Genomic DNA, 16341 nt, shown 5'->3' with positions numbered 1-16341 from the left:
CTTTCATTTAACGTATGTTACATTTACAGGCAAGGCATCCTCAAGAACCGTACCAACTCTACAATAATCGTAGTAATGTTGTATAATGTTACTTATAAGAAAGTATGTACCATCAAATTATCGTTATCGTTACTATTAATATTAATATTCTTTTACGGTATATTACTACTCTTAATATTTCTTTAGGAACAAATACATATATATTTTTTTTGTTTTTTTTTTTTAATCAATATACATCGATTCGTGACTACATATGAACAGTAGATCTGCACTTCCGCATAGGCGAATTAAGGTACACGACGGATACTTTTTTATCGAACGTAGGAAAAGAAAGAAGAACAGAGTGGTGTCGAACGTTTCTTCGGTCTCCATAAATTTCTCCTCTGTCTCGTCTCCTTCGTCTTTCCTTTTTCCTTTTGCTTGGTGCTTCGAATATATATTCGGATAAGTCCAGGGTTTCTTTTTTTTTTTTTCTTTTTTTATTTTCTTTTTTTTTTTCGGATCAGTCAGGTTGCGCAAAAGCGCAACAATTATCGACGATACGGTCAATTCGGTACTCCTTATTCGAATTCGATTTCTATTTGGTCAAAAATAATATTTACAATAAATTCTTTCGATTACTTCTCAAATGTTCATAGATCCAACGATCTCTGGACCCGTCGAGGTAACAATCATATTAATCAGCAGAACGCGCAGCGAATATTTTACTCGTTATCGGATTCGAGGGGAAGGGAGAAACATGTGGTACGCAAAACGGAGCTCGGCCCTCGCGATGTGTACGGTTACAAAGATCTGAGGCGGATTACGCATAAATGTACAATGCTACTGGTAAGATATGAAACTTGTTAACTGCTCAATGCTAATATCCATGAAGAGGTGATGCCTGCTTGAAACCAAAGGGACAGCGCGGAAAAAGACGGATAGGGATATGACTGAGACTATGTGTGTCGTGCATGACAAAAGCATGATCGTGACGACAATTGACAATACACGGTAGAACAACGGTATCGCTATAGATTATTGCATTGTGCCGTTTAGAGACACGTTTATTACGGGCGGGAAGTTACATTTGTGGGGAGGGCGGCGTATGTACCAACTTTGCACGTGTTTGGAGATTTTAAATAATATTCTGTGCACTGAAAAGAATTACTTCCAATTGACGAAACGTTTTATTCGATCTCTCTTTCTCTCTCTCTCTGTCGTCTGCCTGTCTATCTCTCGTTTAAAAAAAAAAGAAAAAGAAAAATAGCCGCACGTATCATTGTAATTTTCGATCGTTCGCGCGATGACGGATAATGTTTCGCGCATCACTTTCTTCGCAAACGGAAAAGGAAAATGGAAGTACGACTATTGTCGATGAATAGAAGTCGTGGTTCCCATAAAATCTTCGATGAGCGCATGTTTAATCATTCGCGCGAGTATACGCACATTTATTTCTTTACTCGCTCGCATACACTCTCACATACACGCGAAATTTTCTCTTCTCCATTTTGTCTCTTTAAAGAAATTCTTTCCCTAGTATTCTTGTTCGTTTTTTTTTCTTTTCGTGGCTACTTTTTCGCTCGTTTTTCTTTCATTGGAATGTTCTGCGTTTGGAGTTTGACGATGATAGCAACCAGCGATCGTTCGCATAAAGATACTTTGCATATATATATATATTTATATACTCTTCTTTGCATCTAATTACTTAAGCAACTTAATTTCTGTAATCTTTATATGCACTCCGTTTATAATATATATAAACTATGTACAAAACAACGACAAAGTAGACTTAACGAGAGGAAATTGCAAAAAAAAAAATGACGTTGAAGAACAAAATGTCTCGCGTACTACTTGTTTCCACGATTCATCGATTCGCAATCGACACATCAGTGACAATGATAACCGCGATGGTAGCAATAACGATCGTGATAACGCTAATGATATTAATAGGAAATAATATTAATAATAATAACGTATCGTAGCGATATTAATGTCTGTGTTAATGATAATAAGATGAATAATAGATAAACTCATTATCCGAAACGACGTGTATATTTGTCACGTATTTCACATAGAGTGGCGTTTATGTCTATGGTTAATCGGTGAACAAAACGATTTCGCGCTCCTGTACTTAAAAACGTAAAGAATGTAGGGTATAACGGAAAGAAGAAGAAGAACGCGGCCCTTAAGTAGTACTATACGTACATTATTCGTAATAATTAGTGTTCTTTGGTAACACAGTGATGCGTCCGGAGACCACGAATACGGTTGTAACGTATTGTCTGATCGTGACAAAATGGTCCCGAAATTATACTCCCCGATCACCACGCTCCTGCACTTCCGAAACGACTCTGGTCTAACTATATTACGACGACGTTGTACAGTTATCGTTAATTGTTTAGCTAATTATTCTCCACTTGCGAGACCACTGACGCGTCGCCAATAAAAAAATCCATTTCGTCTTGTGCTTCTAATTAATTATGTACACGTGTACCAATGCGCGAGCGCACTTAGCATCTATATACACGTATGACTCGTAAAATCGTCGTCCATAATCTACCATTTGTTCCAAAAAATGGTGGGAAGTTAAGAATTTTCCGAGAGCTCCCTCGCGAATTTTATCGCGTCGCTTTTCCGGCTCCTCGAAAATGACTATTTCCAGATTGCGCGGACACCACTCTCGAAGTAAACGGCGTACGATTCCCGTCGCATGAATTAATCGCGCTTTCTCACGCACGAGAGCAAACTGTTCTCGTCATATATCATTTATGTCATATGTACATAACGACAACAAACAGATTAGCGAAATTATCATCGTGGAGACACGCGACAGCTCTTTATCGGCGATCATCGAAACAGTTATGTTACCGCAGTAGATTTGTAGAGCTCTCGTGAACGCTTTTCGAAGCTTTACGAATTTGTATAAGAAAGAAAAATAAAAATGCAAGCGCGTCATCCGACCGTGAAGTAGTTCTGAGACATATTTATCCTCGTTAGAAAATACTAACGCACGCTTCCGCACGGCTTCGCCGTCCGGAAGCCTGCCTTTTCGACTTTCTCGCACACATTTCAACTCGCCGCATTTAAGCTAATTAAGTAAATATCTTTCTATGTACACCCTGTTCGAAGAGTTTTTCTTAATTCTAGAATTAAAAATATCGCGACGAACACGCATAACGAAACATTCATTATGTATAATATGGAACTTTCTTTTTTTTTTCTTTTTTTTTTTTCTTTTTCTTCTTTTCCTGTCTTTTCTTCGTTTTTTCGCTGAACATTGTATGACGCTAGAAAGATCTGTAGAAATACCAAATCTTTCGGTATGAAAATTTCTTCCCGTCGCGATTATAGCCTCTCGTTTTCATTAAAAAAAAAAAAAGAAACAAAAAACAATATCTTTACGTACATTATAAAATAACTGCAATCAATTTTTCGTATTACTCTTAAATCTGGTTTTGTCAATTCAGGATTACGATTATTTAAATTTGCAATTTCACATTCTTATCTTGGTGGATCGAATACGTTTGGGGCTTGCCCGGGCGGACAGTTTTGCAACACAAGATAAGTTCGTGCGTAGAGCCGTGGAGTTGCCGACAGAGTAGAGGTATATAAACGGCCTTGAAGAAAGGAATCCACGCCGACTGCGGCATTACTCTTGGTGCTCGTACAGGCGATGTGTGGTTATCAATACTCGCGTTGCTTCTCCGCCAATAATCGTTGTGATTACGACCCAAGTTGCCGAACGCTGGCCAAATAAACGTAGCTCTATGGCTGATGAAGCAACAGCTGCTCCAGTTCATCGGCGGATCTTAATAGAAAGGCGGCTGATTCTCGATATCCGCCTATCAGTTGCTTCACCGCGGTTAGTTCCATGGAGTTTAGTTTGTGGCTCAGCAAAGCGGGCTTTGGTGGGTTCTTCATGCTGAGATCCGTCGGTCCTGCAAGAACAAATTCGAAATTAATTGCGGATCGTATAATTGGAAAATATTCTAGCAAACTTTATCGAAGCAAATCTATTTAGAAGAGAATCGTAACGTGGTGAAATCAAATTTTATGCGAGCTCCGTTGACGAGGTATCAAATTTTTCATTTAAGTTGAGCAATTCGAATATCGAAAGAACAAAATTTTTTTTTATTAATAATACAGTCGTGAAAATTTAATGTGAATAAAAAATTTCGAATTTATATAAAAGAATAATTGAAAAGAAGTTAATTTCTCAGATTAAAACCGGGTGGAAGAGGCTTTGATTTTATATACCGCCGTAGGTACGCGAATGATTAAAAAATATGCAATAAAGCAAACATATAACACCAATAACCAATATTACTTTGTATACCGTTGCTTAGTAGACTCGACGTGAAACTTTGAGTCGGATATAGCCCGGCTGAGAGAGTCGGCGGTACCGTTGTGGGCCCGGCACGCTGGAACGCTTGACTGAAGTTAGGTCTGTACATTGTCGGTGCACCGCCACTGGCTACACCATTCACCGTCGAACTGACTATCGTCGATTGGCTGGAAAATAAGAAAAAATACCGCCCAACGCAATGAGAATGAGATGAGCGTTAGCGATAAAGGTCGCGCTGATTAGTGCGCTTCACGTTCCGTTAAGGACGCGTAACCCGCTCGGCGAGAGGCGCCCGATGAATTTTTGTGCCATGACCTGTGACCGAAGGCGAAGCCTTATCTAGAACTCGGTCGATTCGACGACGGGAATCTTAGCACCGATAGTACTAATCGGTTACGGTAATTCAGAAAGCAAGCTAATCGTAATCACGCCAGGCGACATAATAATGGTAGATTCCTTTCGCGAAATAAGCAAATTTTTAATAAATTGTTACCGACGGAAGTTTCAATTTCGAGAGAGCGGTGGGAGAGGAGGAGAGTTTATTTTTACACTTTATACCGAATCTATTCTATTTCTGGCTAAGCAGTTAATTAAGATAGAGATAAGAACCCGGCTCTACTACGTCGTCGATTCGAAAAAACGCAGATTTCATCGCCGTTGTCGTAACTAGTTCATCATACTGACCTCATGAGACTCTTGTTGTCTGTTGTAAGCAGCTTTGACGCGGATGCGATCGACAATGGCGTGGAGGAAATAGTGCTGTTCGGTAAGTTAGCCAAACTGGTCAGAGGTGCCAGGGACGTTAACGATGCCGGAGGGGTGTCCTCCCTTTTACACGGAAGTGATTTAACCGGCGTGCTCGAGAAGTGCTCCAAACTTGACCGAACGTCCGTTTGCTGAAATCGATATTGAAATAAAATTAATTTTCGTTTAATAACTAATAAATATTTCGTCTAACTTAATTTTTAATTCAAGCGTGCTCATTATTTAAAAAAAATATATATTGCAATACTTATTTGTAACGTGTATATATATATATTAATTTTATTTTAAAAAGCGCCATTAGGAGAACAATTTTATTTATTAAAAATTTAAATGCAGTCACTGATTAATTAAACGCTTATGATATTTGAGACATTTTTTCGTTTGCAAGTCTTTTCTTATTAAAAAAAATAACGATTTTTATAGCATTTTAATTCAGTTTTCACCAGCGCTGATAAACGTATTTAGTACGATTATAAGCTAATAAGTTCTTCCAATATTTTTAAGCCTTATTAAATATCGCATATTTTGTGGACATCATTAAATTCGATTAACTTCAATTACGATACCTATCGTTTTCGTTAATATTCCGCTTGTTGTTAATATTAATTTGCGCACTTTTAAGCCACAGTAAGAAATTGTTCTTAAAGAAAAACGAAAATTATTGCTCTGACGTTATAATTACGCGAGGATGTTAAAGATCGATGATAAAACAGCATCGCGGCGAATCTGCTCTAATTGTACCTGTTGAATTTGATCGTGATCGCGCACCAGCTTGTGAACTACCGGTAGGTTCTTTTTCCTCATGGCTGACACGATCAGAAACAACCAGTCTCTCTCGCAGGCACGTGACTGATCGGCAAACAGCACGGACACTATCGATCACCTTACGAATTATCGATCATCAGCCGCGAGGATCGCCCCGACGCGAGCTAATCGTGTCTCTATTATATCGTCCTATCCGCGGCCGCGTTATCAACGCGATCCCGATCATCGAGCACGATCGTATTCACCGCTATGAGCAACCGAGCGGAACAAAGCGCGCCGGGAGTTTCTTCACTTCGATTTCCTCTTCTGCTTCTTCACTCGATCCTCTTCCACTTTTCGTCCGCGCCTCCCCACCCTGGCTACCCAGCGACGTATCGATACGATAACAATAACGTCCGCGTTTACGTCGCGCGAGGTTCAGAGAAGCGAGAACGTCGTTCTCAGCCGGTGAGGGGTAGAGAGAGCGTGGAGGATAGGGGAAAAAGCGGGTTGTGACACGAGGGAGGTACGTTAGGAACAAGAAAAGAGATGCGGCGGGACGAAACGGCGAGGCGTGAGTAAGCTCACGGGAGGAAATTAATTCGTGGAAAGAAGAGATCAGGGGAGGAAGGAACGGACATCAGGAGAAAAAAAAAAAAAAAAGAGCGAGGATAGGAAGATTACGGCGAGAGAGCGCCGAGAGATGGTGATGTGCGTTTCCACCATAGAAACGGATGACTTGCCCGGTGAAAGAGAAGATCGAGTGAGACGCGTACGGAGGGTTGGCGAAGAGTAATAGTAGTAGTAGTGGTATTAGTAGGAGGAGGAGAAGACGAGAATGCGAAGAATCGAGAGTTCGCGAGGAGCGCGGGAAAGAGGGCCTGGAACGACGAGAGCACGGAGAAATGAAATCTTGGAGCGGCGTAGAACGGATGTAGGGAGGTGTTTTTATGAAAGGCCAGCAGTGTGCGTTGACGTCAATTATATAGGTGGCCACGGAGAGCAGATAGCCGCTTCGTTCGATGCGCACGAACCCTGCATACGTATACGAGAGAGAGAAAGAGAGAAAAAGTCTTCTTAATGGGTTAGGTTTAGGTCGCCGGAGAGGTTATCGGGTCTCTCTCTGTTTCTCCATCTCCCTCTCGGGCAGGGATTTTCAAAGTAGATAAGTCGGAGGGGCCGGGCGTCAGGGGACCGCGAGAGCGTTTCAGTTTCTCGTCTGCGTGCGAGACATGGTGTGGTTGAAGAGAGGGAGCGATGGAGAGCGGCGGTGTGTGCTCGCCAACTGCGAAACCCGCGAAGGAACCAGCTGGGTGACGAGAGGAGAAGAGGGTAGCTGGGGGAAGGAGGATTAGGTGCGCCAAGCGGCGCGGAATTGGATGGCTCGAGCTACTGTCTGCAGCCTATATGTCTCGGGCGCGAAATACCGAGGCGATCGCTTTACCGTTTACTCGCTTTTTCGCGCTATCTTTATTAAGGTCAACGAACTCGGCAGGCTATAGGTGACGGGCGTCAAGTTAATCGCGAGAAACGTTGTCGGGATCGCTTCCACATCGCCGAATCGTCGAACGCTCTCACCCGGAGATTAGATGCGTGACGTCAACGCGGGGCGCGCGCGCAGACCGATTCGTGTATCTACAAGATTAACGTCGATAGCTTTTTCTCACTCGTACGTAGAATTTTCAAGAATTAATCCGCCGAAGCGAGCTTCTCGACGGTGATTTTTCGGTGCACGAAACCGCTCGTTTCGCGCGCGTAGCTGACGTAACGTGCCGTGAAATTTACGGATACGCGAGACTAATCGCGCGACGTCGGCGTGTTCTCTTCGGTGCGCGTGAAAGCGCGCGTCAGTCGCGAAGCGTAAAAATCAACGGTCTTTTTTTCTCTTTCTCTCTCTTCTCCGTTCTGCGCCACTCTTTTACGCTGCTTACACTACTTCCAAGAATATTTTCAGTGCCTTCCGTCCCGCCGCGCGCAGCCGTTTTCACGAGGTCGAAGGCTGCTTGAGTCGCCGGCCCTCCGTAATGCGCGATCTGTGTGCGCGAATTGCATCAGAGTGGGAGAGGTGCGCGACCCGCGGGTTATCACCGGCCTCTCTTGCGGTACCTATATCACAATCCTAGCTCTTCGTCCACGTACATTACGCTGTCGCTTGCGTTGCACAGGAGCGCGTCGAAATTTCACATTCGATAATGTCGCGCGAGACCACGACGTTTACTCGCAATTGAAAATCTTATTCACCCTCTTTTCATCTCGAATTTTTTCAGCGCAAAATTATTTTCTCACTTCTTGCATTTATTATCCTAAAACCTAATTTTTTTTTTTATTTATTTGTAATACTTTAATGTCATTTAATTTTTTTATAATATATTAATATATCGAAATTTACGAAGCTGGAATAATTATAGCAGAAGACCGTCGCAAGGTGCAAATTATGCCGATAAAGAAACGGTAGCGTAAAGTATATAAATGCATTTAAACGCATAGAACGAAATGTATAGACGCGATCGGATGCGAGGCGTAATCGTCCTTTCCACGAGGATGAGGATCGAATGTCGGCGAGGTACACGCGTTTGCTGCGTGATACATATCGCCGCTATGTGCGTGTGCGGATAAAACGGCAGCATTAGAAATAAAAAATAAAATCGAGATACTTTTTTTTTCTTAGAAGTTTGCAGCTCGTTCACTTAATTATCAGAAAAGTGGTCAATCCATTTTTTATTTTATTTTATTTTATTTTATTTTATTTTATTTTTTACTGCAGTCTTACTCGTGGATTTATATTCAAGTTATCGCTTGACATATTTTAGCTCGGGAGTTCCTAAGCGCATCGCGAAAACATCCGCGAGTGTTAATCTATAAATCGCTTGAGTGATGAATACGGCCACTGGCGAGAATGCCTGCAGAAGGCCGTGCACGTGTGTAAGTCTAATGTTCGACGCGCGATTTTTTTTTTAGAACAAAAAAGTATCCCGGAAAACACGCGCGATCTTCGACAATAATAAGCTTTGAATTAACCTGCGATATATTTCGGGTCGCGCATGCCGCAATTCGCGTGCCAAAGACGTGCGAGTAGGTTGCGACACGTAATTACTAGCCGAGCGAGCGATGTCGAAATGTCTATTTGCCGGGAGCGACATTGTCGCTCGCGATAAGTGCGTCCTTCCTCTCCTTCGCATATGATTATTACTCACCGTTGCGGCCGGAAGAGTTGGCATGGGCTGCGACACCGGCTCCAGACCGACTCTCATGCGTTTCGCGTTCTCGCTCTCGTTTTCGCAGGCCGTTGCCAGAATCTGCTCGGCCTGCACGGAGGTCAAGTGTGCCGGCGTAGGTCGGGCCTAAAAAGAAATCCGTACGTCATATCCGGGGACCGTTTGCCGTATACGCGCCGAACCAGACTCACGCCGAGAGCCTTCGCGAACAGTTTTAACGGATGATTCGAAGTCTGCAATTGTAATTAACAAGACGGCAGATATGAGAATTAAAAGAAGAAAAAAATTGACTAAAAAAAAAAAAAAACTCGCGTGTCTAACTACAAACGTTGAGCTTGAAAATGCGTTAAAATTAAAGAAAAAAAAACTTTGGAGTTAATTAGGCTTGCCATTTTAAACGCGAGGAAAACTTACAGCGTCCCAAGGGCCCTCCCTGCCGCGTTTGTTTCTCCGACAGCTCTTCAGGTACGTTCGGATCCTCTTCCTGGCTCTCTCGGCGAACTCGGGAAACTGTCTCGTGCAACTGTCGATGATTGCCTGTATCTTCTCCTTCGGTTGCTTCGAAATCGGCACGATGCGATCCAAGTTCTCGTCGACGAACAGCCTCACGAACATCTGCCGCGAAAATACGACGTAACGGCCAACGTTAGTGCGGCTGAATTAAGCGAGAGTTAGTACGCGGGTCTCGCTAACCGCTCAAGGAATTAAGAATTTAGCGGCGGTGGGGCGCAACACCGGGACTCTATTAAACTAATTGTAATTAATTAAGAAGCTAGCGCAACAGCGGCAGAACGAAACTACAACCGCTTGGCTTTCACGCGCGGGAAAACGGCGCGAAAAAAGAGATATATGAGGCGACGGGAAACGAGAGGGGAGGAAAAACTCGGAGAGAAATGGCATTGCCTGTTCCTCCGCGAGTCGGCTTTCTGGCGCAACCGTTCATAAAACTTTACGATAATTAGGGTTTTTCGGGAAGGTCCAACGCGCCGCCAATATGCTGACGGCCTTAACTTCTCCGCTCGAGCTTCTTCTTCCATTTACGCGGTCCTTTCCCCGTCCAAGGCGCGAACGATGCTTTTCTTGCAACGACGGTTGCATAAATCGACCAGTTAGACCGCAATTGCGCGAACCGGCAAATTCGATTACTGTTACGCGTCTCAGCTTACCGAATATATTATGTACATTGAAAGAAGAGGGTTTCAGCTGTTGCCGATTGATGTCAAACTTTGAATTTAAGAGTACTTTCGGTCGCATGCATTTCGGAAATTTTGAGAGAGCGAGTTCGATCGGGCTACAAGTAATAGAATTGTATTCGCTTACGTTGAACGCCTTGAGACGTTCTGGATCGTGGTGTCTCGGATCGAGTCCCTCGTCCGCGTCTATATCATCGTCGTCTTCGTCTTCCTTATTGCCACTACTGCTGGTCTCGTCGTGGGCGCTTCCCGTTCCCTCGCCACCGGGCGGACTGGACTCTCGATCGCGATCGGACCGCGCGGGCGTTGCCGACGATGCTGGCGGCGGCGTTTTCTTGAAGCCCATTGCATACGATGCCCACAAGGAAGCCATGTCTTCGCTGCCGACGCCTGTCACGGCGCCCAGATTCGGTACAGTACCCGCCGGCATGTCCACCAATTCCGACGAGCCGTTTCGAGAATCTGCGGAAGTCAGCGGTTTCGTCAAATATTTCCGTGAAGCGTCAAAAATTTTCTTATATATTTTTTTTACAACTCCTACTGACGAGACACGCGGTATTCGCGCAGATATAATTAACGTTTTAATAACGGTAATAATAATAATAACAATAATTAATAATTATTATTTAAATGTCATTTATTGAAATGAACGTTGTTAGTATTATTAGCATCGATAATGATGATAATGTGAACAATGATATTTTTAATAATTACTACTAATTAATAACGCAAATTTGGTGATAGAAACACTTTGCGTCCGCGATCGGTAATTATCTGGTAAAAGGGAGAACGTTCCATCCACGGCGCCGGGAAAATAATAATGTTCTCGTTGAATGCCCGTCGTACCACGGTGATTAGATCGCCGCCTCGCGCTGTTTCGATTTATGAATAGAGAACACCGCGGTTAGAACAAAAGAAGGGAGTAGGTCTTTTTTTTTTTTCCCTTCCCACGCGGTGGCCGAGCGAGGAGCCGGTCATGTGTGCGGTCGACTAGATACGTGACTAACAGCCAGATAGAGAAGACCGAGGTAGAAAGAGAGGCAGGCATGTGGGTGGTATTTATCCCGCGAATATAATAACGATAAACGCGGAGTGCGCTCGACTCGCGTGACGATACTGATTAGGGATGATCGACCAACAGAGGGTTAGTATTTCTCAAACGACTCCCTGAGCTTCGTGGAGCCGCGTGCGTGTTGCTGCCCCGATATCAACTGTTGAATTTCGGTACGTGGAGTCGGTCGTAAATACGATAACGCCTACGGTACTCTTTCGCCCACGAAAAAAAAAAAAAAAGGTCAGAAGACTATTTCATTTCGGCAATTTCTCGCTTCTTAACGATATTACAGATGGACGTTTAATAAATCACGATTATGTAATGAAGTCGGCGAGACATTTCGAACGCGTCTCTCAAGCGGTACTCGTACGATTTTGCTATTTGATTCGCTCGGAATTAATTTCGTCACGTTACAATTTGTGCGAAGGCCTTAAAAATTTAACGCAGCCGACGTTTCTCGCGGTGGCGAATTATCTAAAGCGAGCGAGATACGGAATTTTCTTTCTGGAAAATAGAATGAAACTTAGTATGTCAATCATGCCGACGACAGTAAAATTGGAATGTCGTTCGGCCGGCCGTTGTGCAGGCCGTGTTTCTTCTCTACAATAATAACGGCGAGACCCGTCCTCAAAACCCGTAATAAGCCCCGATAGATAGCGTGTACAAGGTGTTAAAAGGCGGTGCGGTCTTCTACCGTCACGATCTCAAGAGAGAACGTACGGTAAAGGTGCTTTCACGAGGAGGATGTCGATGGGGACAGGTACGAGTCGTGGCCGCCAAGAGACTCCGCGTACGAAGAAGTATATGGATTGTCGGCAAGGAGTGCCGCAGGGAGATCGTAAAGAGGCTAGCAAACCTCGCGGACTTCTTCCACTTAGGACTCTCCTTGGTTCCATTAAAAAAAAAAAAAAAAGAAAAAAAAGAGAGAGAGAGACAGGTTTGTGGCTGTCGTTTCGTACAATCGAACTTTATCGACAGCGATCCGTACAAAATCATCCGAGCAAGTTCGCGTTAATTTTCTACACGCGATATTAACTCTTATTTCATATACAAATGAATTTTCTATTAGCGTCAAGATTGAAAATTGTGTTTAAAGAATTAAATTAATATTATAATATTATAAATTGTATTCCGACGATACGGCCGGTTCCAACCTGGGGCGCGCACGTTCTTAGGATCTACTCCCTTCGCTGTATGCGCGCGGAGTAATCTGCATTCTGGAATCGAATTCTTCCGAGCGTAGTTTCCAAGACGCCGTCGAGGCGAGCGCGTTGCAAGGCAACGTCCTGGAACATTTGCATCGTCAAGGGGCAACTTTCCGCCGGGCGCTCCATCCAACTTCCCCCGCGCGAAGACGGCGAAGTCTATCTGGGCGCAGCTATCTCGGGTGCTCGAACGGGCGATCCTGATTTCTCGAGTTGTTCAACGATCGCAACGCATCTTTCTAGGAGGATTCCGGTAGAACCAGTAACTGAACGCACGAGCGGGTAACCTAGGAAACTGGACCCTTGTCCAGAAGACGTGCTGGCGGAGGCACCGTACGTTTCTTTCCTCTTTTCTCTGCCTCTTCCTCGCTCCTTCCCCGTCGCTCTCCTGCTCTCGCGGTCCCACCGGCCCTCGAGGTTGCTGCACTTCGATTCTCACACGCACACGCGTGCAATAGGTACGGTGCGCGCGCGCGGCCGCGAACAAAATCACGCGCGTACATAACGTATGTGCGCACGAGTGTACGTGCGCAATGCTCTCTACGAGGGTACGCCGTCCCATGGAGCGAGAGAGGGTTCCCGGCCTGCGGCTAGCGTATGCCGGGGTATTGCCGGGGCCAGAGAGTAGTCGGAGAAGGTAAGGGAACAGCACGCACATAAGCGAAGCTGGACACGCGGCTAGAGTCTGTCCGCGCGGGCTTAGAAAGCCGGTTACCAATCCCAATCCCACACCATCCAGCACCATTCCCGAGTTCTTGGCCGCTAGCCTGAACCTGAAATGAGTCGACGGCGCCCCACCCGGCAGTTCGTCCTCCTCCCGGTTCATTCCCTCGACCTCGCGTTCCCGCAAAGGGAAACTAATACTCCGGTCCCTACGACCACGCCAGGCACTTCCTCTTTTTCTAGGCAGCACGGCGTATACGTGTGCGCCCGTGTGCGTGCCTTAAGCGAACCTAGCGCGCTACAAAATCCGCAGACAAGCCACGAACGCCCACGGTACTCCGGGCTAGGTATGAAACTGTCTGCCGCTCGGGATGGTAACGTGCAATCGCGAGGATGGACGAAGACGTATTATCTTGTCCCTCATAAATGTCACTGACCATAGCAGAACGTTGCTCGTGATGGCATGTGCGTGTTCGGCATCGACGTAGAAAAGATTTTTGGAAGTCCCTGGCTTATACTTTCGGACGTTTTTATGCTTGAAAATTAAATATATGGTATTCTCCCCGTAACAGCTTAATTTTATTCACTTAATCTATGATTCTTGCAATATCGATGAAGTAATTTTAGACCTTTATTTAAGATTAATTTACTCGGATTCATAAATTTTTGACATCTCAAATAATGTCTCTTTTTTTCGTGCTTTTATCGATTTTTTTCAATTTTAAATTTATTAATTTATTTATTCTTATTTCAACATGCATAAATTTTGCAGTTGTGCAATTAACGATTTAAATCTGCATGCAGTTAAGGAAAAAAAAAAAAAATTATTATCTTAAAAGCGATCTTTAGAAAGAAATGCTGAAAACAATGTTATGTATGACAAACTTGATATGTAATTCAGATCCGGAAGCAGTCGCATCTAAGTCGTTGTGATTTTGAGATATATCGCAAGCATAATCGGCGTGTACGTCCGTCAGGGGAAAGTCGCGTCCCGTTATAAATTATAAATATTACGCCAACTCTCGCGGAGCGTATTAAGAGATGAGAAATCAAGATGTCCTCGTGGTCATCGCGATGCCTTTCAGTTTAAAATGCGTAAGTAGATAAAATTAACGTCGAACGTTCGACAACTATTGGAGTACAATTCGACGGTGTTTCGAACAAACGTGTTTCACACTTTATCGTCAATCAGCTGCGGATTCTCGATTGGCAATTTAAAAATAAAAATATCGCGAGGCTACGTTGGGAGATGGAGACTCGAATCAAATCGTAATCTCGCAATTTGCAACCAGAGAACTGAGCCTTGCCGTTTTTCTCACTCGTGACAGCGGCGGCGGGGTTAAAGAAGCCGACTGGGTCTAGAAATCGATTTGCGAAACGCGTGTCTACAAAATACGGCGAGAAATGCGGAATCTGCGTCTGGTCATCATGTGGGAGACAGGGTTGATGCTACGAGAGAGAAGAAAGGTCGATCCGTTGTGCAGTGCACATACGTGTACGCATACATATGCATGTATATAAATGTAGGAAAAAAAAAAAATATATATATATATATATGTATATACATATACATGTATATTACTCGTATCTTCGGCCGATAGCTGGTTCATTACGCAATGACTACATCCGAGATATAGAGGCCCGCTTCAAAACCAGTTTCAAATAGCTGCTAGGAAGGATAGGTGGAAGAGGCGCATCGAGGGGTACGGTGAATTATCCTTCCGCAACCTAACTGAACAACGGGTGAGTCCCAACAATACGCAATATCGCGCGAAAATGCTCGGCGCCTTAGAGATCATTGTGCGATTATCGGTATATTAAGAACGCATGCACGCGACAATTAACACGCGCGCGTTTTTACTGCCGAAGATACTTCAAGTATAATAACGAAAGTGTTGCATGTTAAACAATTAAATCCTTTTTTTTTATTACGAATATTTACAATTTTGAAAACGTTGATTTTTTTTTTTTTTTTTACTCAAAATGCGGCTCCATTAAATCCGTAAAATTTTAACTAAAACTGAGTTTCACGGTAACACGATCGGCTTGGTAAAATTTTAAACGGTCTTTAATTTTGAATTACACGCATAGAAGTATTACGCGATATCATTTTCATATTTAATGTTTTTTCATGTTGCAGTTATACTGAAACTCTTAATGCTCCTTGCTCTTTGCTGTGGAAAAGTTGATAGGTTGGACGAGCATTAACAACGCGGCGAGCAGGCTATAATTCAAAATCATTTTAAGAGACCCACTTGCGATATTGTAATAGGTGCGACTAATGGCCTTTCTGTGAGCACCCACTCTGCGATTTTCGATATTCAACTTTCAATGTCCATCGCCGACATGATTACCGCATTACATTCGTCGCTCCCATTCACATGACTCGGCTCTATATTCAACCAGGCGGGCTCTGAAGCGCGAGGAATCAACGTACGCGATGTCTTGGCTCGTGCATGCAGGCGATATTTCAATATTATAACTAAAAAAGGTACGAGTCTCAAAATTGCATTAAAATAAAAAAAAAAAAAGAATATTAACTTTGAACAATTGTGTTTCAGCGGACTCTGCTCAGGCGAGATCTACGACGGCGGGAAAGGATGCGAGTTTCTGCAGTGGGATTACGTAAGGATTAATGAACGAGAATGACGTACAACGATGCGCGCCGCGTTTGCATCGCCGAGAGTGGTATTGGTATTTGAAGATATCAAGTTGCATTCCTCATCTCTCGCGTGCGGCTTTCCGCCCGCGCTGATTCATCGCCAGCGGGGATAAGTACGAGAATTCACGGCGCGTCTCGTCCCCGCGATTTACCCCGACGCGAATTTCGCGGGAACGCGTGGGCAACGAGATAGACCCGATCGCGGGAGTACACGCAGGCAAATGAGGCGCGCGTCGAATTTCTTCCTCCGCGGCATAGGGTACGGTCCTAGGCTTGGCGATCCATTAGTCACGTCGCGCGCGCGACGACAAAACTTTACGAGCTAAATGGCCGGTACACCTTGGCCCCGCGAAACCTGCAATTCACTCCGCCGAGCCGAGCCGCGCGTCACACGCGCGAGAAGGACACGAAACTTGAGCATTAACGGCCGCTCTTACGCCAGGCGGAGCAAGGTTCTTTTCATAAGTGGGATTTCGTCAGTCAGGGCGACATCAATGGGACGTTGGCGTACGT

The 16341-nt window shown here is 44.2% G+C and overlaps 1 protein-coding gene across 2 annotated transcripts in view; it reads right to left on the bottom strand.

The window, feature by feature from the left end:
* Nucleotides 1-453: 453 nt before the first annotated feature.
* The window catches only part of LOC139101355 (nucleolar protein 4-like), a 61825-nt gene continuing 45937 nt past the window's right edge, over nt 454-16341 (bottom strand). Inside the window, exons 4-9 of one of the 2 annotated variants that reach the window (XM_070654426.1) lie at nt 10372-10706; nt 9466-9666; nt 9031-9177; nt 5012-5223; nt 4310-4494; nt 454-3920 (exon numbers count right to left, since the gene is read on the bottom strand). In XM_070654426.1, coding sequence (XP_070510527.1) covers nt 3748-3920; nt 4310-4494; nt 5012-5223; nt 9031-9177; nt 9466-9666; nt 10372-10706 — 1253 coding nt within the window. In that variant the 3' untranslated portion in view covers nt 454-3747. The remainder of the gene's footprint in view (nt 3921-4309; nt 4495-5011; nt 5224-9030; nt 9178-9465; nt 9667-10371; nt 10707-16341) is intronic. The other variant, XM_070654427.1, reaches the window with a different exon arrangement.

Source organism: Cardiocondyla obscurior, linkage group LG03 (assembly GCF_019399895.1).
Source record: "Cardiocondyla obscurior isolate alpha-2009 linkage group LG03, Cobs3.1, whole genome shotgun sequence".
NCBI classification, from domain to species: Eukaryota; Metazoa; Arthropoda; class Insecta; order Hymenoptera; family Formicidae; genus Cardiocondyla; species Cardiocondyla obscurior.
This window is presented reverse-complemented; position numbering and strand designations above follow the sequence as displayed.